Source organism: Anomaloglossus baeobatrachus, chromosome 3 (genome assembly GCF_048569485.1).
Source record: "Anomaloglossus baeobatrachus isolate aAnoBae1 chromosome 3, aAnoBae1.hap1, whole genome shotgun sequence".
In the NCBI taxonomy this organism is placed as follows: Eukaryota; Metazoa; Chordata; class Amphibia; order Anura; family Aromobatidae; genus Anomaloglossus; species Anomaloglossus baeobatrachus.
Genome location: NC_134355.1, coordinates 237235265 through 237258202, shown reverse-complemented (window position 1 = coordinate 237258202; position 22938 = coordinate 237235265). Strand labels below are relative to the sequence as shown.

General features: G+C 43.2%; 1 protein-coding gene across 10 annotated transcripts in view; it reads right to left on the bottom strand.

Annotated features, from left to right (window-relative positions):
- Nucleotides 1-22938, bottom strand: part of PDE10A (phosphodiesterase 10A) — a 699109-nt gene that overhangs the window by 306327 nt on the left and 369844 nt on the right. For 7 of the 10 annotated variants that reach the window (XM_075339763.1, XM_075339773.1, XM_075339770.1 and 4 more), the window contains one exon: nucleotides 20236-20359. The exons of 1 other annotated variant lie outside the window; for it this stretch is intronic. In XM_075339763.1, the coding sequence (XP_075195878.1) occupies nucleotides 20236-20359 (124 nt within the window). The remainder of the gene's footprint in view (nucleotides 1-20235; nucleotides 20360-22938) is intronic. 2 more of the 10 variants (XM_075339765.1, XM_075339771.1) reach the window with 1 other exon arrangement.

The window sequence follows — 22938 nt, the reverse complement described above, 5'->3', positions numbered from 1 at the left end:
TCACACGGTAGGGAATGAAAAAAACAAGACCAAAAAAAAAACCATTTTGGTTAAAGTGTGTTTTTGTAAAATTTGAGTTCAATTTCACTTAAAATGTATTTGCTCATCACTACTACACTGTGTGCAGAATTATTAGGCAAGTTGTATTTTAGAGGATTTTTTTTATTATTGATCAACAATTATGTTTTCAATCAACCCAAAAGACTCATAAATATCAAAGCTTAATATTTTTGGAAGTTGGAGTGGGGTTTTTTTAGATTTGGCCATCTTAGGAGGATATCTGTTTGTGCAGGTAACTATTACTGTGCAGAATTATTAAGCAACTCAATAAAAACCAAATATTTTCCCATCTCACTTGTTTATTTTCACCAGATAAACCAATATAACTGCGCAAAATTTAGAAATAAACATTTCTGACATGCAAAAACACAATCCAAAAAAATTAGTGACCAATATAGCCACCTTTCTTTATGATGACACTCAACAGCCTACCATCCATAGATTCTGTCAGTTGCTTGATCTGTTTACGATCAACATTACGTGCAGCAGCCACCACAGCCAGCCAGACACTTATGAGAGGTGTACTGTTTTCCTTCCCGGTAGATCTTTAATTTTATGAGGGACCACAGGTTCTCTATGGGGTTCAGATCAGGTGAACAAGGGGGCCATGTCATTATTTTTTTCATCTTTTAGACCTTTACTGGCCAGCCACGTTGTGGAGTTGTTGGATGCATTTGATGGAGCATTGTCCTGCATGAAAATCATGTTTTTCTTGAACGATACCGACTTCTTCCTGTACCACTGCTTGACGAAGTTGTCTTCCAGAAACTGGCAGTAGGTCTGGGAGTTGAGCTTCACTCCATCCTCAACCCAAAAAAGTCCCACAAGTTCATCTTTGATGATACCAGCCCATACCAATACCCCACCTCCACCTTGCTGGCGTCTGAGTCGGAGTGGAGCTCTCTGCCCTTTACTGATCCAGCCTCTGGCCCATCCATCTGGCACATCAAGAGTCACTCATTTTATCAGTCCATAAAACCTTTGAAAGATATTTCTTGGCCCAGTCTTGACATTTTATCTTATGTTTCTTGTTCAAAGGTGGTCGTTTTTCAGCCTTCCTTACCTTGGCCATGTCCCTGAGTATCGCACACCTTATGCTTTTTGATACTCCAGTAACGTTGCAGCTCTGAAATATGGCCAAACTGGTGGCAAATGGCATCTTGGCAGCTTCACGCTTGATTTTCTTCAATTCATGGACAGTTATTGTGCGCCTTTTTGCCCAACACACTTCTTGCGACCCTGTTGGCTATTTGCCATGAAACGCTTGATTGTTCTGTGATCACGCTTCAAAAGTTTGGCAATTTCAAGACTGCTGCATCCCTCTGCAAGACATCTCACAATTTTGGACTTTTCAGAGCCCGTCAAATCTCTCTTCTGACTAGAGATGAGCGAACCAGCCGCGGTTCCGCTCGAGTTCGGTTCGTCGAACGGAGGTCTCGTTCGAGTTCAGTTCGGCGAACGTTCGACGAACCGAACTCGAACCGCATAGGAAACAATGGCAGGCAATCAGAAACACATAAAAACACCTAGAAAACACCCTCAAAGGTGTCCAAAAGGTGACAAACAACTCACAACACAACACAAACACATGGAAAAGTGACAAGGACATATACTCATGCGAAAACAAAAGAGCTGGACAAGAAAAAAGAGGAGGAGACACAGATATAGGCATGGCACGCCCTTCTAAAATCATGTAAAACACCACAAGGTGACTCCAAGCAGAGTTCTCCCTTTTTTCCAAAAATTGGGCCACACACACACCCACCCACCCCTTCAGTGGCAGCACTTGTGCTCCAGTTGTACACTTCACAGCTAGATTTGCATCAAGCACATTCAAAAATACACCATCCTTTTCCATCCTCAGGATTGCACCGGGGTAGGTAGCAAAGTCTTTCCTGATCTCAGCTCTGTTCATCTTGGACCATTTTTAAAAACAATGTAAGCAAGGGTTACTCCAAGCACATTCAAACATACGCCATACTTAACCGTTCCCAGGATGACCCCGGGGTAGGTAGCAAAGTCTTTGCTGAACCATGACTTGTTCATCTTGGCTGCTTTTAAAAAATAATGTAAGCAAGGGTTACTCCAAGCGGAGTCTCCCTTTTTTCCAAAAATTGGGCCCCACACACACCCACCCATTCAGTGGCAGCACTTGTGCCCCAGTTGTACACTTCACAGCTAGATTTGCATCAAGCACATTCAAAAATACGCCATACTTAACCGTTCCCAGGATGACACCGGGGTAGGTAGCAAAGTCTTTCCTGATCCCAGCTCTGTTCATCTTGGATCATTTTTAAAAACACAGCAAGCAAGGGTTTCTCCAAGCGGAGTCTCCCTTTTTTTTCCAAAAATTGGGCCAAACAGACACCCCATCAGTGGCAGCACTTGTGCCCTAGTTGCAAACAGGATGTTTTGATTTGCATCAAGCACATTCCAAATCCACAAGCATTTACTCTCCCCAGGATGACACAGGGGTAGCAAATTCCTTGTGGATCCATGACTTGTTCATTTTGATGAACATTAGTCTGTCCACATTGTCACTGGACAGACGCGTGCGCTTATCTGTCAGCACACACCCAGCAGCACTGAAGACACGTTCAGAGACAACGCTGGCAGCTGGACACGACAAAATCTCCAAGGCGTAAGTTGAGAGCTCTGGCCATTTTTCAAGATTTGAAGCCCAAAATGAGCAAGGCTCCATTTGCAAAGTCATGGCATCGATGTTCATTTGGAGATACTCCTGTATCATCCTCTCCAGCCGTTGACTATGTGTCAGACTTGTTATCTCTGGTGGCCTTGCAAAGCACGGTCTAAAAAAATTATGAAAAGATTCAATAAAATTGCTGTTACCAGCACCAGATACGGTGCTACTGGTACGGGTAGACTGTTGAAGATGACGAGACCGTCCCATGTTTGTCAAGTTACAACTGGGACATTCACTCCCTGCACCTGCACGGTTGTTTGGTGGAAAAGCCGAGCTAAGATCGAGTAACAGCTTCTGCTGATACTCCTGCATATGTGCGTCCCTTTCTATGGCTGGAAATTATGTCACAAAATTTGGACTTGTACCGGGGATCTAATAGTGTGGCAAGCCAGTAGTCATCATCACTTCTAATTTTGACAATACGAGGGTCATGTTGGAGGTTGTGCAGCAAGAAGGCGCTCATGTGTCTTGCGCAGCCATGCGGACCAAGTCCACGCTGTGTTTGTGGCATAGAGGTGCTAACCGTTCTTTCTTCCTCTGACATCTCCCCCCAACCTCTTTCAACTGAAATTTGACCAAGGTCTCCCTTATCCGCTGAGTCTTCCATGTCCATGGACAGTTCGTCCTCCATTTCTTCATGTTCTCCTGCACCTTCCTCAACATTTCGCCTGCTACCATGCGCCCTTGTTGATCCCTGTCCCCCATGGTCCCATGCCTGCCGTGTTGGTGACGATGAACGTCTGGACCTTGGTGATGTTGTTGTGTCTTGTGCATATGAATCCTCCTGTAGTTCCTCCCCTTCCTGTTGTCCCACCCCCTGACTCCGAATAGTGTTTAGCGTGTGCTCCAGCATGTAAATGACTGGAATTGTCATGCTGATAATGGCATTGTCAGCGCTAAACATATTCGTCACCATGTCGAAACTGTGCAGAAGGGTGCATAGGTCTTTGATCTGAGACCACTCCATCAGGGTGATCTGCCCCACCTCTGCATCTCGTTGGCCCAGGCTATACGTCATGACGTATTGCACCAGGGCTCGGCGGTGCTGCCACAGTCGCTGTAACATGTGGAGAGTTGAATTCCAGCGTGTCGCCACATCGCATTTCAGGCGATGAACCGGCAGGCCGAAAGACTTCTGGAGCGATGCAAGTCGCTCAGCTGCGGCGGTTGAACGGCGGAAGTGAGCACACAGTTTTCGTGCCCTGGTCAGAAGGCCATCTAGGCCGGCATAGTGTGTTAAAAATTGCTGGACAACAAGGTTCAACACGTGAGCCATACAAGGCATGTGTGTCACCTTGCCCAGGCGAAGGGCCGCACCCAGGTTTGCAGCATTGTCGCACACGGCCTTACCAGGCTGCAGGTTGACTGGAGACAACCATTTATTAAACTCAGTCTCCAGAGCTGCCCACAACTGAGCCGCTGTGTGACTCCTATTTCCAAGACATCAAGCTAAAGACCGCCTGATGCCATTGCGCTCTGCTGCCAGCATAGTAATGAGGGGTGCGTGATTCCTTCTGCGCAGTGAAAACGCTGGTGGCCTGACCAGGCAGGCTTGCGGCGGAGGTGGAGGACCCAGATGAGGTGGAGGAGGCAGAAGCAGTGGCGGAACTTGGACAGACAGAGGATTGACACACAAGTCATGGGGACGGCAAGACTTGTGCAGCAGACCCTTCAACATCTATCACCATAGTTACCCGGTGCCCAGTCAGCGACATGTAACGTCCCTGTCCATGCTTACTGGTCTAAGTATCGGTGGTAAAATGCACCCGTTCACACACAGAGTTTCTCAAGGAAGCGGTGATGTTGTGTGCGACATGCTGGTGTAGCGCGGGCACACCTTTCTTAGAGAAGTAGTGGCGACAGGGCATCTGGTACTGGGGCACAGCGACAGACATAAGGTCTCTAAAATCCTGTGTGTTCACCAGGCGGAAAGGCAGCATTTCGGTAGCCAAAAGCTTACAGAGGGATAAAGTCAACCTCTTAGCTTTGTCATGGGTCGCAGGAAATGGCCTTTTATTTGTCCACATCTGAGGGACAGAGATCTGGCCGCTGTGTGTAGACGGTCTTGAGTAGGGTGTCCCTGGAAAAATGCAGGTTTGTGAGGAAAGTGCAGGCGTAGACATGATGTTGCCTTCATCCAACGTTGGTGCTATCGATGTCTAAGAGAGCTGTACACACGCACTTGTTTCCCCTTCCAAACCAACTGACGACCTACCAAGCAAACTGCCTGTTGCGGTTACATTGGTGGAAGTTGTGTGTTGAAAACCAGGTGTGACAGCTGTCCCCACAGTCCTAGAAGATGAAGAGCGCGCGGATGCACAGGAAGGGGCAGGCGGTGGAGCACGGTGAGCTTCCCACTGGGACATATGATATTTATTCATGTGACGATTCATGGAAGAAGTTGTCAAACTGTTGAGGTTTTGCCCTCTACTAACAGAATCACGACAAATTTTACAGATCACATAATTTGGCCGATCTTTTGCTATGTCAAAAAAGGACTAGGCTAGGCAAGGCTTAGAGGGCATGCGACCTGCTGAGCCCCACCGACTAGTGCTCAGAGGCAGAGTGGTGGCTGAGGATGCAGTTGTAGACGTGCTACCAGTGCTGCGACTCTGTCCAGGAAAGCGCAAGGTAACTTCGTCGTCGGTTGCATCCTCCTCCACCGCCTCTGTTGACGTCCTCGAGTGCTTGACTGTGGGTTGACAGTAGGTGGGATCTAGAACTTCCTCATCAATTGTTGTGTTTGCACTCCCCTCACCCTCAGACCGAGCCTCTTCTTGCCCTGACCGAATATTTAAGTTATCATCTCAATCTGGTATCTGCGTCTCATCATCATCAGTATGTTCCTCATTGTCTATAACAACAGGTGTTACAGTTTGTGAAAAAGGGTCAACAGTATGCTCAGAAACTTGGTCCTCACGGCCTGAATCTGAGTCACAAAGGTTCTGGGCATCACTGCAAAATATTTCCTGGTCTGTACTCACTGTAGCTTGGGAGCAGACTTCTGATTCCCAGGCTATAGTGTGACTGAACAGCTCTGCAGACTCAGCCATCTCAGTTCCACCATACTGTGCAGGGCGGATGGAGACTTCAGAGCTGGGACAATGCAAATGTGATTGGGCTGACAACTCAGAGGACTGGTGTTTTTTGGATGCGGTAGTTGAGGTGGCGGAGAGGGCACTTGTTGGACCACTTGAGATCCATTCAAGCATTTTCCTTTTTTGGCCATCATCTAACTTTGTTCCAGTTGTTCGTGTCCGTAAAAAAGGGAGCACATCGGATTGTCCACAGTAAGTAGTAGACATCTTACTTTTGCTGGAAGATGGTCTATCTTCAGCAGATGTTAATGGAGCTTTGCCACCTTCCCGACGGACAAACCCTTTTTTTCCTTTTCCAACACGCCTCTTCCCCTTTCCACCAGCATCTGTCATTTTGCCACTCATTTTGATTGCGACAAGATTGTGCACTTAAAATGTGGTAGTAAAAATTGAGAGGTGGTGTAGATTTCAGCGGTGGTCTAGCTTTATTAACAGCAGACTAAACAACAATAATTATCCCTGACAATGCAACTACAGCCCTTAAACTGGCAGCATAGTTTGCTAGTATAATGGCTTAGTAACAATGAGTTTGAGTGTGCAATGCAGGCAGACGTGCTGCAAATATCTTTGCACTAGTGGGACAATACAGAAGTCCAACAGCCACGTTTAGGATGCCACTAAGTTTCCTCAGTGTTTGCTAGTATAATGGCTTAGTAACAATGAGTTTGAGTGTGCAAAGGGCAGGAGGGTACAGTGGCAGGGTTGTGGGTCTGGGTAGAGGAAAGGAAGCCTCCCTTTCTATCCCTCCTAATGGGGAAATGCTGCGAGGAAATTTCTGACCTTAGCTACACAGACGCTGTCATCTTGTGTAGCTGTTAAAATCTGTTTTCACGGCCCTGACGGTCACCTATGGCTCTGACCCTGCCAGTATTAGCCCTTACAAGGGCTGAAAGAAACTTCTATCCCTATTCTGTATAGCGCTGTGTATAGAGCGTACACAGCAGTATCGGAGACAGGAGCTTCGCCAGCGGTGACTGACACCCAGACGCAGAAGAGATAATGGCGTCCAGACGGGCAGATGCCCGTATTTATAATGCAGGGACATGTGACATGGACATCCTATCACACATGCCGTTGCTTCTCTGGCTAAAAGTCCACTTAGCTGTGTGTGTTTCTGGGATTGGCTGACATGCTGGCCCGCCCCACTACACGCGCGCGCTTAGGGAAGGAAGACAAGGAAAAAAAAAAAAAAATGGCGATCGTCATTATCCAAACAGCAGTGATCTGAGGGCGCTGTTCCCGCACACTATACGCTGAAATTTCATAATAATGTGAGTCACAGAGTGACAGAGTTACAGCGGAAAGCCAGCTAGTAATTAGCTTGTCTTTTTGCTGCTAGAACCGTTCTCGAACATATCTAGAACTATCGAGCTTTAGCAAAAAGCTCGAGTTTTAGTTCGGTCTAGAACAGCCCCCAAAATCACTCGAGCCGCGAACTGGAGAACCTCGAACCGCGAACCGCGCACAACTCTACTTCTGACCCATTTTGCCAAAGGAAGGAAGTTGCCTAATAATTAAGCATACCTTATATAGTGTGTTGATGTCATTACACCACACCCCTCTTTATTACAGAGATGCACATCACCTGATTTACTTAATTGGTAGTTGGCTCTCAAGTCTATACAGCTTGGAGTAGGACAAACATGTATAACAAGTATCATGTGATCAAAATACTCATTTGCCTAATAATTCTGCACACAGAGAATTAACATATGCATTTACCAAATTAATATTACCTTGTAGCATATTTCGCCACACATGTCAAAAACGTTTGCACAGTATTGTATATGATAATAATTGTACCACTCTTTTCACATCCAAGATATTCCCAATTAGCTAAGAAATGTTATCGGTCTTGAGAACCGTACCGGAAGGAACAGTATGGCTATGTTCGCACACTGCATCTTTGTTGTCAATACAGAATTTCTTCCTGTGGTCACAGAAACATAGCCTGGGGCTCAAAAACGCAACCAGAAAACACATGCGTTTTTAGGTGTTTTTGATAATGCGTTTTTTATTCAATGGGTGAAAAATAGTGATGGGCGGACCCAGACTGTAAAGTCTGACCTCCGCGGGTTCAAAGACACCAAAGTGACAGGCCCAGGACGTGCTATACTTAACGACGCGGCTGTAACTGCTCCTGCAGCCGCTCATTCATTTCCGTTGCCACTCATTACCCTCATTACACATGTACTGCTTACTCTGCCGACTGGCGTCTGTGATTGGGGGCGCATCTGACTGCAACCATACTGAGTAACAGAGTGTCTGATACTTCCAATCACAGATCCGATCTGCGGGTCACTATTATACTGTAAAAAAAAAAAAAAAAAAGTAAAAATAAAAATTTGATGTAGGGTCCCCCCATAATATGATATCCAGCACAGATCAGGCATATGGCTACTGGCTGCTGCCCCCAGCCATGCGTGTGTGGGTATCAAATTAGAAGGAACTGCATGCAGCTTTTTTTTAATGTAAATTAAAAAAAAAAACAAAAACAAAAAAAACCCACCCAGCATGCGGTCTCCCAAACTTTGATACCCAGGCAAGAAATAGCCCAACACCTGGGGTTGGGTAATCTCAGGCTGGGAAGACCCATGTTTATGGGCTCCCCCAGCCTACAAATAGCAGCCTGCAGCTGCCCAGGATTGCCGCATCCGTTAGATGCAACGATCCCGGCACTTTACCCAGCTCTTCCAGATTGTGATGGCAATTGGGGAAATAAGGGGTTAATCACAGCCTACAGCTGCCACTAAGTCCTAGATTAGCAATGGGAGGAGTCTATGAGATCCCCATTACTAACCGGTAAATGAAAAGAAAAAACACAAACATCTAAAAAATCCTTTATTTGAAATAAAATACAAATAACAGCCTCTTTCACCATTTTACTAACCCCAAAACACCCCTGCAGGTCCACACAAGGTCCCACGACAATTCCAGCTCTGTTACATCTGAATCACAGCATGTGATCATGGTACATAACTGGACACTGCAAATTCAGGCAGAAATTGAGCAGCGATCAGTGATTACGTCACTCAGGTTAGCCGCGGCCACAGCTGGAGGTTCCCACGGACTTCCACCTATGACCGCAGGTAACTTGACCTCAGGTGACTTCAGTGACCTCATCTGAGTTCATAGAGATCCCCTGAGGTCATGTTCTCTGCAGTCACAGGGGGAAAGCCGTGGAAACCTCCAACTGTGGCCGCGGCTTACCTGAGTGATGTCACTACTGATTGTGCGGCTCACTCAGTCTCTGCCTGAACCTCACAGCAGGCAGTCATATTCTATGGCTGCTTGGTGTAAATTCAGTTGTAGCAAAGCTGGAATCGTCGTGGGACCTTGTGTGGATTTTGTCGTACCTGAGTGTTTTTGGGTTTAAAAGAGGGTGTTTTATGTATTGTATTTCAAATAAAGGATTTGTTGGGTGTTTGTGCTTATTTCTTTTCACTTACAGTTAAGTGATGGGGTCTCAGACACCTTTCAATACTAATCTAGGGCTTAGTGACAGCTGTGAGCTGCCATTAACCTCTTATTACCCGGATTGCCAGGGCAATCGGGAAGAGCTGGGGAAAGTGCCAGAATTGTCACATCTAATGGATGCAACAATACTGGTCAGCTGCAGGCTGCTATTTTTAGGCTGGGGGGTGTTGTGAATATTATCAGAGATGATGCTGTTCCCGGGACTGTTTCTGGACTCATCTGTTGGTTAGTGTTGGTAGGGAGTCTGATTCTGCATCCGTCGCTCAGACAGGTGTAGGAGATAATTGTTACTTCAGGGAGCCTATGGAGTCCAGCCTGGGGGGATAAAGGAAGGCAGTTTTTGTCTAACCTTTGCTGGTGATAATTGTTTCTGCTCTATTTTTAGAGGGCGATTTATTTCTAGTAAGAAAGGGAGTTATTACTCCCTGTTTTGTCCAGGAGTTTTTGTATTTTTGTTTCTCCTGTGTTATTGTAGTTAAGATCATTCTCATTATATTTACTTTTCTATTTAAAAGTATTTACACAAGAGTTCCTGATCTAGTGGGTGGAAGATGGTGTGGTCTTTAAGGGAATTTTTTGATTATCAGCTGTTGGCATTTTTCAGGGTTTTTACTGGCTGCAACCAGCAATCTAGCCTATACTTTTGTATCTAGCCAGCAGGACCTCAATTTGCTTAATTCTATATCTACCATCTCTGTGTTGTTTTTTCTTACATCACCATCGTTATATGTTGGGGGCTTTTGACTTTCCTTTGGGGCTGCTCTGAGGGAAGTCAGGATTCCACATTTCTGAGAAAAAGGGGAGAAAAGAGACACTGCATATAGAGACCAGGGCACACCTGATATAGTTGTAATAGAAAAACCTTTATTCAGTACAAGACCTGATTAAAACCAGTTAAAAAATGACATGCAAAACACACTCAAAGGCAAACCATTCCCCAAATGGTTGTACACAATACAGACAAAAGATGTACAGTATCAAGTATTAAGTGTGGTCATGTGAAAAAAACCCTGCTGATAGAGAAATTAGGGGACAAAAAAAAAGCCCACATATAGTCAAATAAATGTAAATACACGTATGATAAACAACAGTAATTGTCCGTTAATTTCTCTATCAGCAGGGTTTTTTTTCACATAACCACACTTCATGCTTGATACTGTACATCTTTGGTCTGTATTGTGTACAACCATTTGGGGAATGGTTTGCCTTTGAGTGTGTTTTGCATGTCATTTTTTAACTGCTTTTAATCATGTTTTGTACTAAATAAAGGCTTTTCTATATATCAGGTGTGCCCCGGTCTCTATATGCAGTGTCTCTTTTCTCCCCTTTTTCTCATACTTGTGTTCACTGCATTAGGGAGCACCCATATAATATATACAGTAGCTATGGGATGATGGTGGCACCTGGGCTGCCCTTTTACTCACAGTTGTCAGTCCTTGCAGCATGGGAGCGGTTCTGACACTTCTCAGGTAGGTGATGTTCTTATACGGTCCTGCGCATTACACGAGACCTTATGGTACGTATATAAATTATAAATATAGTGTAGGGACCCCCCTTATAGAGATTTGCCGTGACGGGGCAGGGGGCTCAAATCATTGATCAACTATTTGCCAAAAATCCCATTGAATGGTTACAGTAGGAATGAATTTGTGAATAATACACTTTTTATTTTATCATTGTTGCATGCCACTCATAAGCAGTGCTGGCTCCCTTCCTTTTTTGCTTATGGGATGATGGTGGTGTGCTCCAAATTCTTTTTCTATAGGATTCCACATTTCATCTTTGAGGTTAGTTAGTTCTCCGGCAGTGACAAGGCGTCTAGGTTTGTTAGGAACGCTCCATCGCTACTTCTAGTTGTGTTTGACTACGGCCCCCCGAGGAAGAATACGAAACATGCGCGTCGAGACACGTTACACCGGGTTTTTAACTCGTTATGGGCGAGTTTGATTCTCATATGTATGGCTTACTTGTTTAGGGGTATTTTATCACCTGAATGTCCTATATTGATGGGCCTAAGGTCATGGTGGTCGAAGACATATATCTAACACCAAGACCTATCTGAATAACATCCGTATGTTATATATGACTATTGATCTACTTTTATAAAATTGGCCTTGGTTCTATATAGGATTTACTTTGCCATATAGTGATATATGAGGTTTTTGGATATATTGTCCATCATATTTTATACCCATCAATGTTTATTTAATAACAGAATACTGCTCTCACCTATTCTGTGTCAGGCTATGTGTCCACGATGCGTCGAGCTAGTTGAAGTTCTAAAACGCACCCGCTGGCAGTAATTGATTTTGCCAAAGTTGCTTTTTACCACAAAGTAGCGCAAAAAATGCGTGCGTTTTTACCGAGTTTTAGCTGCGTTTTTAGCGCTTTTTACATGCTTTTCCATTGCGTTTTGACAGATGCATTTTGAACATAAAAACACTGCTAAATAAAGTTTAAACAGTCAACTACAATGAAAAAAGGGGAAAAAACCACAATTATTGAAAAAATTGAAAAAATAAAGAAAACAGTTATATTTCATAAAATTATAGCTGTTTTATACTATTTAGCGGTAAAACAGCAATAAATTCATATATTTCATTATTTTAATTGTCGGATTATGTGTGTGTGTAAAGGGACATATCATTTCATTATTTTGATGCCAAAAAAGCATACGTTTATGTAGTCCAAAACGCATGATTTCTGCACCTAAAAAGCATGTAAAACGCTGGAATTTTGATGTTGCTTGCTTTTTGCAACTTCTCATTGACTTCTATGTTATCAAAACGCAGCCCAAATGGCAAAAACAATTACATGCTGCTTCTTTAAACGCTGAGTTTTTGCCCAAAATTATGCAAATTAAACGCAGCGTTTTGAACTGCATGGTGGGCACAAGAAACCCTTATTTCTCATAGACTTTGCTGGGAAATCACAACGCATGCATTTTGGCATTAAAAAGGTGCTGTTCAAAACGCTGCAGAAAAGCATGTAAAAACGCATCGTGAACACATAGCCTCATACCTAGTGTTTTTCTTAGGGACTCCCCGTGTATACTTGATCCAAAGGCTCCTTTCACATTGCGGTTTACCTTCCGCTCACAAGTCTCGTCGGAGCATCCGTCCGAACCGCCCCTCCCCCATTCTGCAAAGCGTTTTCCGGACGCATGCGCCCAACAGGGCCATTCACTGTTATAGAGAGCACTGCGTTAGAGTGTGCTCTGTTTTGTGCCACCACGTTCGGGTGTCCGTCTGCAGAAACATATATATGCAAAAAATGGCACAAAACAGAGCACACGTTAATGCAGTGCGCTGCATAACAGTGAATGGCCCTGTCGGGCGCATGCGTCCGGAACACGCTTTGCAGCGTGGGGGAGGGGCGGTTCGGACGGATGCTCCGACGGGACCTGTGAGCGGAAGGTAAAACGCAATGTGAAAGGAGCCTTACTTGGTAGATTTTACACATTGTATTTTACCTCTTGCTGTAATTAACTCTAATAAAAAAATTTCTATTGTTTGCAAGAAGGTCTTATGTGATTTCTTACGTTTGAGACATATTTATGGCTCTGACTACTATAACCCCTAGTTCTCTTGTTTTAAAAATTCTACTTGTTTGTTTTATTAGTGGATTGCATCCAGTTCAGTTTCCAACTACTCTTGTGCATTATCTTCTATCATTATTCATGGGATTTTTGCAAGATCTTTTGCGGTCTCCAGACCATAACAGGGGGGCCCCAATAGGAATGGGTCTCCCCAGCCTGAGAATACCAGCCCCCAGCTGTCTGGCTTTATCTTGGTTGGGTGTCAAAATTGGGGCTGACAGCATTGTGGTTTTTAAAAATGTATTTAAAAACTTTTTAAAACAAAAAAGGCCGCACACGATTCCTCCTATTTTGATACGCCATGAAGATAAGCGCATGGCTGGGGGCTGCAGCCGTGGCTTTATCATAATATGGAGGGACCCTATGCAATTTTTTTTTGTTTTACTGTAAGATAGACCCACCCACCAGTTTATGTGATTGGAAGCGTCAGACGCGCAGTCACTCAGCGTTGGGGCACGTTTGTCTGCAACCAATCACAGACTGATGGGCGGGGAAAGCAGTGCATATGCAATGAAGGTAATGAGCAGCCCCGGAAGCAGCAGCTTACAGCCGCGTCAGTGACTCTGTATGAAGCACTTGCTCCGACCCCTTAGCGTCAGATTCTGGTCCCCATAGATTATAAGGGGCCCGGCATCTGGCTAGATACCATGGATCAACCCCCCGTCAACTGCAAGTTTTCCCATCATTAGTGAGAAACACAGGGACAAAACGCAAAAAGAATTGACATGCTGCATCTTTGTGGTCACCACAAAGATGCAGCCAAAAAAAAAAAAAAAAAAGCCGCAACATGTGCACAGCAAAAATGAAATCTCAGACTTTGCTGGGGAAAAATGCATGCAGTTTGGTCACCCAAACTTCACCTAAAAACGCAGCAAAAAACATGGTGTGTACATGAGGCCTAAAGGCCATGTCACACACAGCGACAACAACGTCGCTGCTAAGTCGCCATTTTCTGTGACGTAGCAGCGACCTTGCCGTCGTCGTCGCTATGTGTGACATCTAACAACGATCAGACCCCTGCTGCGAGATCGCTGCTCGTACTTGAATGTCCCAGTTCATTTTTTGATCTCTGCTATCCCGCTGCGCCACATGCATCCTTGTGTTTGACACCGTAGCAACAACGATCGCGACGACGCTGAAGGCAGTGACATGGGCTGAAGGGAGGGACATGGGCGTGCTTTTGCGGTGTATTTTACAATGCCTCCTTGACTCCGATTGGTGGTCACAACAGCGTTCCGATTGGGTAACTTGCCGAAGATGTTACAGTGATTTCATTTTTTAAGTTCCATTCTTTGTTCCACGCGGTGTGCCGTAGAGTCTCTGTCTGTGTCGCTAGTGCATCGTTCTTTGTGGATCTTTCAACACCTTGTGATTAAAAAGGTAGGTATGCTTTGGGTTCTCAAATTGTTGTATATAGAGGTTATAACGGCAACGAAAAGGCGCTGTAGTGATCACCAATCGGAACAGAGGGCCGTGAAAAAGGCAACGCAAAGACACATCTAGGTGTAAACACCACACCTCTATCAAGGTCTGATTCGTCGCACAGCGACATGTGTGACACCTCCCAACAACCGTCGAGGTCGTTATGATTGCCGTCATTGCTTAAAACTACATGTTTGACAGCTCACTAGCAATCATGTAAGGTCGCTGCTACGCCACAGAAAATGGTGACGTAACAGCGACGTCGCTGTCGTTGTGTGTGACTCCAGCTTTAGACCTTTCTCAAATACATCTCATTAGAGAATCAGATACTCTTCAGAATTGCATGGGACTTGTAAATTATCAGTGTGATGGTAGAATAGTCTAATAGTCTCAGTCTCTGGGTACCAGCTGTGAGTGGGGCTGATACTATACTGATCTAAATGGTAAATAAAACACTGTGGTCAGATCTCACAGGAGGGAACTCAGCAATTTGCTTGTGTCATCAGTTTGTCAAGTTATTGGTCCATAGAATACAATAAGGGAATCAATTCAACCAATGTGCTCATAAATGTGCCTAAATAGACTTGACATGCATGGTTATTTCATGTTTATTTTATGGTTATTTCACAAATGCAGCTCAATAGGGAATGAATCAGTGAAACCCAAATAATGTGAAAAGTATTCTCACTACTAATCAAGCACTTGAGCTTTACTCCATAAAGAATATTGCTCATCATCCGCAATGCAGATGATCCACTATGTATTCACCAATATTAATAAGCATACAGCAGTTCATAAAGGGTTACCTGCAGGTGGGAAACATAGCAGTTTATATTACTAGAGCATTTCCAGGTCCAACTTATGCTCACAGAAATATCAAAAATCCCTTATTTATATGTGTATATAATAAAATATTCCTTTATTAAATTCAGTTAAAAAGGTAAATAATTACATCCCAAATCCAAAAAAACAAGAAGCTGAATAAGTGTTCAAAAATACAATAAAAAAAAACTCCCAAAAAAACACGCCAGGATTAGTCCCATGCACAAAGTCATTATCCTACTTCTTTCTACTTAAATGAGAGGACCTATATGAGGTACCTATTGATAGTGGTGTTCATATACCTGCATGACTATCCTTATAATTTTCTACCCTATTTGATCATAGGGGAAGGGGACTACCAAACAGATTTCTCCTTTCACAATTTATCATATGGTACCAATGTAAACATGGCTGTGGGATTCTGAGTCGGAGTTGGAGTCGGAGCTCATTTTGGTGCAGTCGGAGTCGGTATAAAATGCACCGACTCAGACTCCTAAAATATATAATACATTGGGGACAGTAGTGCAATGCAGAGTGTGATGAAAATTTGTTCATAGGAATTTGGGAAACGATGAAATGTCATTATGAAATGTCCTATCAATGGCTGTTCTATTGCTGATCTAAGGCTACATTCTCACACAGCGTTTTTTTGACGATACGTTTTTCAGCTGCAAAAGCAGATCAGCTTTTAAAAAAAAAAAACGCATCACCTGAAAGGTTTTTGAGCTCATAAATAATGCTTTCAATAGCAAAAGCAGATTAGAAAAACACCACACAAACTGACATGCTCATTCTTTGTGAGGATCCTCACAAAACGCTGTGTCTGAATGTCCTATCCTGAAACCCATTGCCTTTGCTGGGATGCCCAGAGTCACTGCATTTCACTGAATTATTTTGCCATCAATGTTCGATATGTTTGTGACAAGAAAGAAATTGTTAGTAAGACACTGGCAGTAAAAGATAGTAAAGCTCATCACATCAGCCAGTTTCTCCAGGCCTTAGTGGAAAAAGTTCTGCAAGATTAGGAACGCAAAAGAGAACAGGTTCTTGCCATTGTAACGAACAATTCTTCAAACATAAGTACAACTAAACTGATGAATGAGAGTAATGAACAACAGCTAGAAGAAAATTTAGGATTTAGTATGTGTGAGATGGAAGGCCATAGTGCTGTTCATGTAACTGAGAAACAAACAGATATTACAACAGAAGAACCGCAAAATAATACTTTAGGATTAGATGATCTTGTTGAAGCTGCTTCAAAACACTTTCATATTCATCACATTCGTTGTGTTGTGCACAAGCTGCAGCTGGCAATAAGAGAGAATCTGCAAGAGGGACCCCGGTTTCACACATTCGTCTTTTTCGCCGGTTTGTCGGATGCGGCGCACTCCAGTACAGTGTATGCAGTACAGTGGCAGTGCGACAAACGACGGTCACATGCTTTCATGTGACCGGAGCATGTGACCCGGAAGTTGTGGCACTGTACTGTATCGTACTGTACTGGTGTGCGCCACATCCGCCAAACTGGCGAAAAGCCGGATGTGTCAAACTGGGCGGAAATGCTGGAAATCTGATTGGATAAGTGAGGAAGTTGGTTATTGCCGCCAGAACCCCTAAAATTGATTCCATCTTGAAGAGAAGTGCTGAGAAAGGGGCAATTGTTGATCAAGCCACTCGGTGAGGCAGCACTTATTTAATGACTTAGCGACTGCTTGAACTAAAATCGTTTCTTATAGATATGATGATATGATGAACCCTCAAGTAACCTTAAATGAAGGTCAATGGACACAGGTGGCTGAATTGAAGGAATTGCTTAATCACCCATTTACCGTGACTAAAAAATTACAAGCTGAGGATTTAACTCCTGGAATTTTCATAATGGAGTGGAAGAACTTGCTATTTTATCTGTCCCAAAGAGGAGGTTTAATCGCAGATGGCATTTCTGCTTTAATGAAACGGAGAGACACAGCTATGGAAAATAAAATTCTTCTGGCAGCTGTTTATGTGGACCCAAGTCATCATATACTGCTTGATGATCAACAGCTTACTAAAGGAAAAGAAGCTTTGAGTGAGGTAGCAGTTAGGATGAGCAGCTACAGGACTGCCAGGAGCAAGAGGACTTGAGGCCTGAGAGTGCTACTGCTGCCATATCTTCATCCTCATCAGATAAGGAGTTTAACTTTGACAAGTACTTGGATGACATGGAGCAGCAAAGTGTTGCCGCAAGGAAAAAGATTTCACTCCGTCTCCTATAGCAGCAGATTGACCAGATTTCTGTAAAATTTTTCACTTGCTCTCAAAGAAATAGAAAAATTCAACTGTTCATCAAAACTGACTGTGCATGAGGCAATTCCTTTACACCCGGAAATTGTTAGAGATGTTGCCCATGTGGTTACGGCTTTGCCTCCAACCTGAGTTAGTGTAGAGAGGTTGTTCTCTAGCCTTAAAATTATTAGGTCAGATTTGAGGTCATCTGCGAAGGAGGATCTGATGGAGGCAATTCTATTTCCTAGAACAAATTCATACACTGCACAAATGTTATTTAGTATGTTTTTGTTGAAAACTGTTTTTTGCCACTTACATAGTGTATTACATAGTGTTATACAGTATATAACACTATGCAATACACTATGTAAGTGGCAAAAAACAGTTTTCAACAAAAACATACTAAATAAAATTTAGTATATTGCTTATATGTAAGTGAAAAATTTATTGTAGTGCAATGTGAACATCTGACATTTAATCATTTTTATGATACAATAATCAAGATATTTAGATAGAACATAAAATATATTTATTGGAATACAACTTTAGAACACAAAAAACTGTAATAAATTGTAAATATGTAATACAATATGTAATAATATATATATGCCTTATTCTGTCTGTCTTGCTCCAAAAATATGCCGTTACAGTGAAAACCGTCGCATTGGCCGCTCGCCTCGCCTCGGCTCCGCCCCCCGCATGGATTGGCCGCTTGCCCCGGCCCCCTGCACGCATTGGCCGCTCGGACAGGCCCCACCCCCTCACGCATTGGACGCTCGCCCTAGCCCCGCCCCCCGCACGCATTCGCCGAACCCACATGGAGCCCCGACTCCCAGGTGACTGCTGCACCCCCGGAAGCCCACACCGGCAAGACAAAGTAGAGAAAAGTCGGATGTGTGAAACCAGTAGCTTACCCCGGCTCCCGGCACACGTGTGCCGGAGCCGGCGTAGGCTGGTAACCATGGTACATATCGGGTAACTATAGAAACCGCTTTGCTTAGTTACCTAATGTGTAACATGGTTACTAGCTCACCCCGGCTCTCGGCACACGTGTGCCGGAGCCGGCGTACGCTGTTAACCAGTGTACACATCGGGTAACTATGGAAACCGCTTTGCATAGTTACCCGATGTGTACCATGGTTACTAGCTTACCCCGGCTCCCTGCCCATTCAGATGGTTGGTCTCCCACTGTCAAACACGCCGATGCGTGCTGCACAGCAGGAGACCAACAAGCAAAAAATGAACCATTATTATTCAAGACTTACTGATTATATTATTTAATCTGCTAACCTACATACACATTCTAGACTACCCGCGATACGTTAGAATCGGGCCACCTTCTAATATTTTATATATATATATTTATATATATATATATTATACATGCACACACAAGATATATATGTAATCTACTGTATATAACATTGTATAACTCACAATTTATTACAGTTTTGTTGTGTGCTAAAGTTGTATTCCAGTAAATATATTTTATGTTCTATCTAAATATCTTGATTATTGTATCATAAAAATGATTAAATGTCTGATGTTCACAATGTACTACAATACATTTTTTACTTAACTATAAGCAATATATGTGGGAGTCAGAGTCGGAGTCGGTGCAAGGGAAATTGAAAAGTCGGAGGTTTGGCTTACCGACTCCACAGCCCTGAATGTAAACAAACAATTTCTTCATAGAACTATACATTTACAAAACTTACATATCTTAGAGTCCAGGGATTAGATTGAGGTAGTGTCCTTATATTTTCAAAAAGATCCAATAGAGATGACTCCACTGTTGTCCAATCTTACAGGTCCAGGGAGATAGGTAATACTGACTTATAGTCAATAGGTGCCCATAGATCTCTATGAGGCTAGATTACCTTCCATTTAGTCCAGGGACACTTATCACCCCTTTTTATTCATTAACCCGTGAACCTCTTATGGAAATCTTCTGCTTCTGCCTCAATGTGTTTCTCCCTTAACCAAGGGTTCATCAGGAGGGTACTTTGGATATTTGATCCGCCTTGGTACTTACGGGTGTGCCAATAGCGGCCATCAATATTATGCCACCATTAGGACTTGGACACATGCAGGGGAAGAGGTTATCAGAAATTGTTTATTTACATTGGTACCATATGATAAACTGTGAAAGGAGAAATCTGTTTGGTGGTCCCCTTCCCCTATAAACAAATAGAGTAGAAAATTAAAAGGATAGCCACGCAGGTATATGGACACCACTATCAATAGGTACATCATATAGGTCATCTCATTTAAGTAGAAAGAGGTAGGATAATGACATGGTGCATGGGACTAATCCTGGTGTGAATTTTATTATTGTATTTTTGAACACATTCACCTTCTTGTTTTTTTTAATTTGGGATGGAATTATTTACCTTTTAACAGAATTTAATAGAGTATTTTATTATACACATAGTATTTTTTTATATTTCTGTGAGTGAAACAGTAATTTCTTCAAATTTGAATATGGTAAAAGGAGGACACAACTGTTTAAAAGAAGGTAATCTGTTTATTTTAACACACTGTGCAGTGCTAATAGTTACCATACGATGCAGAGGAGAAGGTTTTGGGATTTGACGAATTTTTTTTTTTTTACCAATTATACTGCATTTACTGTGTTTTCAATTTTGTTTTACTTCATGGGAGGTGTATAGGGGGTTAAATACTACTCAGTAATGCAATTAGTGATTAAGGAATAGTGTATGTGAAAGTCTTAGGCTACCAAAATGTCCAGAACTTACTACACTGTTTATATACATTAGATGCTCTACCTGTTTTGATAATATCACTTAATTCGTAGAGAAGTAATTTGTTGTCTCCGCCAGCATCCAGCCGTTGTTCCATGTAACTGTTTAGTTCATACACAACTCCTTGCATATTTGTATCCTGGTACTGCTGAAGGGAGAAAGGAAGCACTGTTACAACATGCTTACATACAGAGAGTTGCTGAAACGTATCCAACCCACGCTTTACGCTAGTTATAAATTGATTGAAATGCAGACGCAAATTTGACTTCTACCTGGGGAAAGGTGTACAAGATTAGGTTAGTCTCTTAGTGACAGAGCCAATTTGAATCTTAATTAATAAGCCCCATTTATCAAATCTGAGATTTGTCACTTTGTGTGGTAATAACTAATAACTCTAGAATGCACCAAAATATCCCATTGCTTCTGAGCTTGTTTTCTCATGATCCATATATTTTATTATGGTAAATTTAGAGCAGTATGTTTTGCTGTAGTCAATCAGACTGACCAATCACAACATGTGATTGGTGGCAGGTGCTAAAATATCAGCACTTCCCTGCATGATCACCGGAGGAGATAGGCTTAGCTGACAGCCGAGCTCCTGCAGTAACAGCCAGGGCTGATGCACATGCCACTACTGGTTGACTAATGCGGGCGTCACACGAGACGATATATCGTGCGATATGTCAGTGGGGTCACGTCGTAAGTGACGCACATCCGGCATTGTTTGATATATTGTGGCGTGTGACAGCTATGAGCGACGGTAAACAAGCAAAAATACTCACCTTATCGTTGCTCGTTGACACGTCGCTCATTTTCAAAAAGTTGCTTCTTCTTCTCTGCGCCGGTTGTTCATCGTACTCGGGGTAGCACACATCGCTCCGTGTGACACCCCGGGAACGATGAGCACAGCTTACCTGCGTCCCACCGGCAATGCGGAAGGAAGGAGGTGGGCGGGATGTTTACATCCCGCTAATCTCCGCCCCTCCGATTCTATTGGCCGGCTGCTGTGTGACGTCCCACCCCCTTCAGGAAGAGGATGTTCGCCGCCCACAGCGACATCGCTCAGCAGGTAAGTACGTGTGACGGGGGTTTAACGACTTTGTGCGCCACGGGCAACTAATTGCCCGTGATGCACAAACGACGGGGGCGGGTACGATCGCTCGTGCGATCGCACGATAGATCGTATCGTGTGATGCCTACATAACATTCTAGATGCCGCGATTGATAGCGATTGTGGCATTTAGAGGAAGGGTGTTGAAATCACGGAGAGTCATGGCACACGAAGGTCAAGCAATGACCTCATTATGTGCCAGCTATGGTGGCCTGTTAGACTCAGCAATAGACAGGGTCTATCAGGCGGTCAGTGTAATTTGACAGCTCTCATGTATTGCAATACATGACTATTGCAATGCATGAGACCATTGATCAAGATAATAAAAGTGAAAATCCCATAGAAGAAGTATCATAGTATCATAGTATCATAGTTTTTAAGGTTGAAGGGAGACTCTAAAGGCCCTGTCACACACAGAGATAAATCTGCGGCAGATCTGTGGTTGCAGTGAAATTGTGGACAATCAGTGACAGGTTTGTGGCTGTGTACAAATGGAACAATATGTCCATGATTTCACTGCAACCACAGATCTGCCAAAGATTTATCTCTGTGTGTGACAGGGCCTTAAGTCCATCTAGTTCAACCCGTAGCCTAACATGTTGATCCAGAGGAAGGCAAAAAAAACCCCAATGTGGCAAACAAGTTCCGATGGGGAAAAAATTTCCTTCCTGACTCCACATCCGGCAATCAGACTAGTTCCCTGGATCAATACCCTGTCATAAAAATCTAATATACATAACTGGTAATATTAAATTTTTCAAGAAAGGCATCCAGGCTCTGCTTAAATATTAGTAGTGAATCACTCATTACAACATCATGCGGCAGAGAGTTCCATAGTCTCACTGCTCGTACAGTAAAGAATCCTCGTCTGTGATTATGATTAAACCTTCTTTCCTCAAGACGTAGCGGATGCCCTCGTGTTCCAGTCGCAGGCCTAGGTGTAAAAAGATCTCTGGAAAGGTCTCTGTACTGTCCCCTCATATATTTATACATTGTGATTAGATCCCCCCTAAGCCTTCGTTTTTCCAAACTAAATAACCCCAAGTTTAATAACCTGTCATGGTATTGCAGCCCACCCATTCCTCTAATAATCTTGGTCGCTCTTCTCTGCACCCTCTCCAGTTCAGCTATGTCCTTCTTATATATCGGTGACCAGAATTGTACACAGTATTCTAAGTGCAGTCGCACTAGTGACTTGTACAGAGGTAGAACTATATTTTTTTCATGAACACTTATACCTCTTTTAATACATCCCATTATTTTATTAGCCCTGGCAGCAGCTGCCTGACACTGTCCACTAAAGTGAAGTTTACCATCCACCCATACACCCAAGTCTTTTTCTGTGTCTGTTTTACCCAGTGTTCTACAATTAAGTACATAATCATAAATGTTATTTCCTCTACCCAAGTGCATGACCTTACATTTATCTACATTAAACTTCAATTGCCACTTCTCAGCCCAATCCTCCAATTTACATAAATCTCCCTGTAATATAAAATTATCCTCCTCTGTATTGATTACCCTGCAGAGTTTAGTATCATCTGCAAATATTGAAATTCTACTCCGCATGCCCCCAACAAGTAAGTAAAAGAGTTTTATATATATATATATGTATA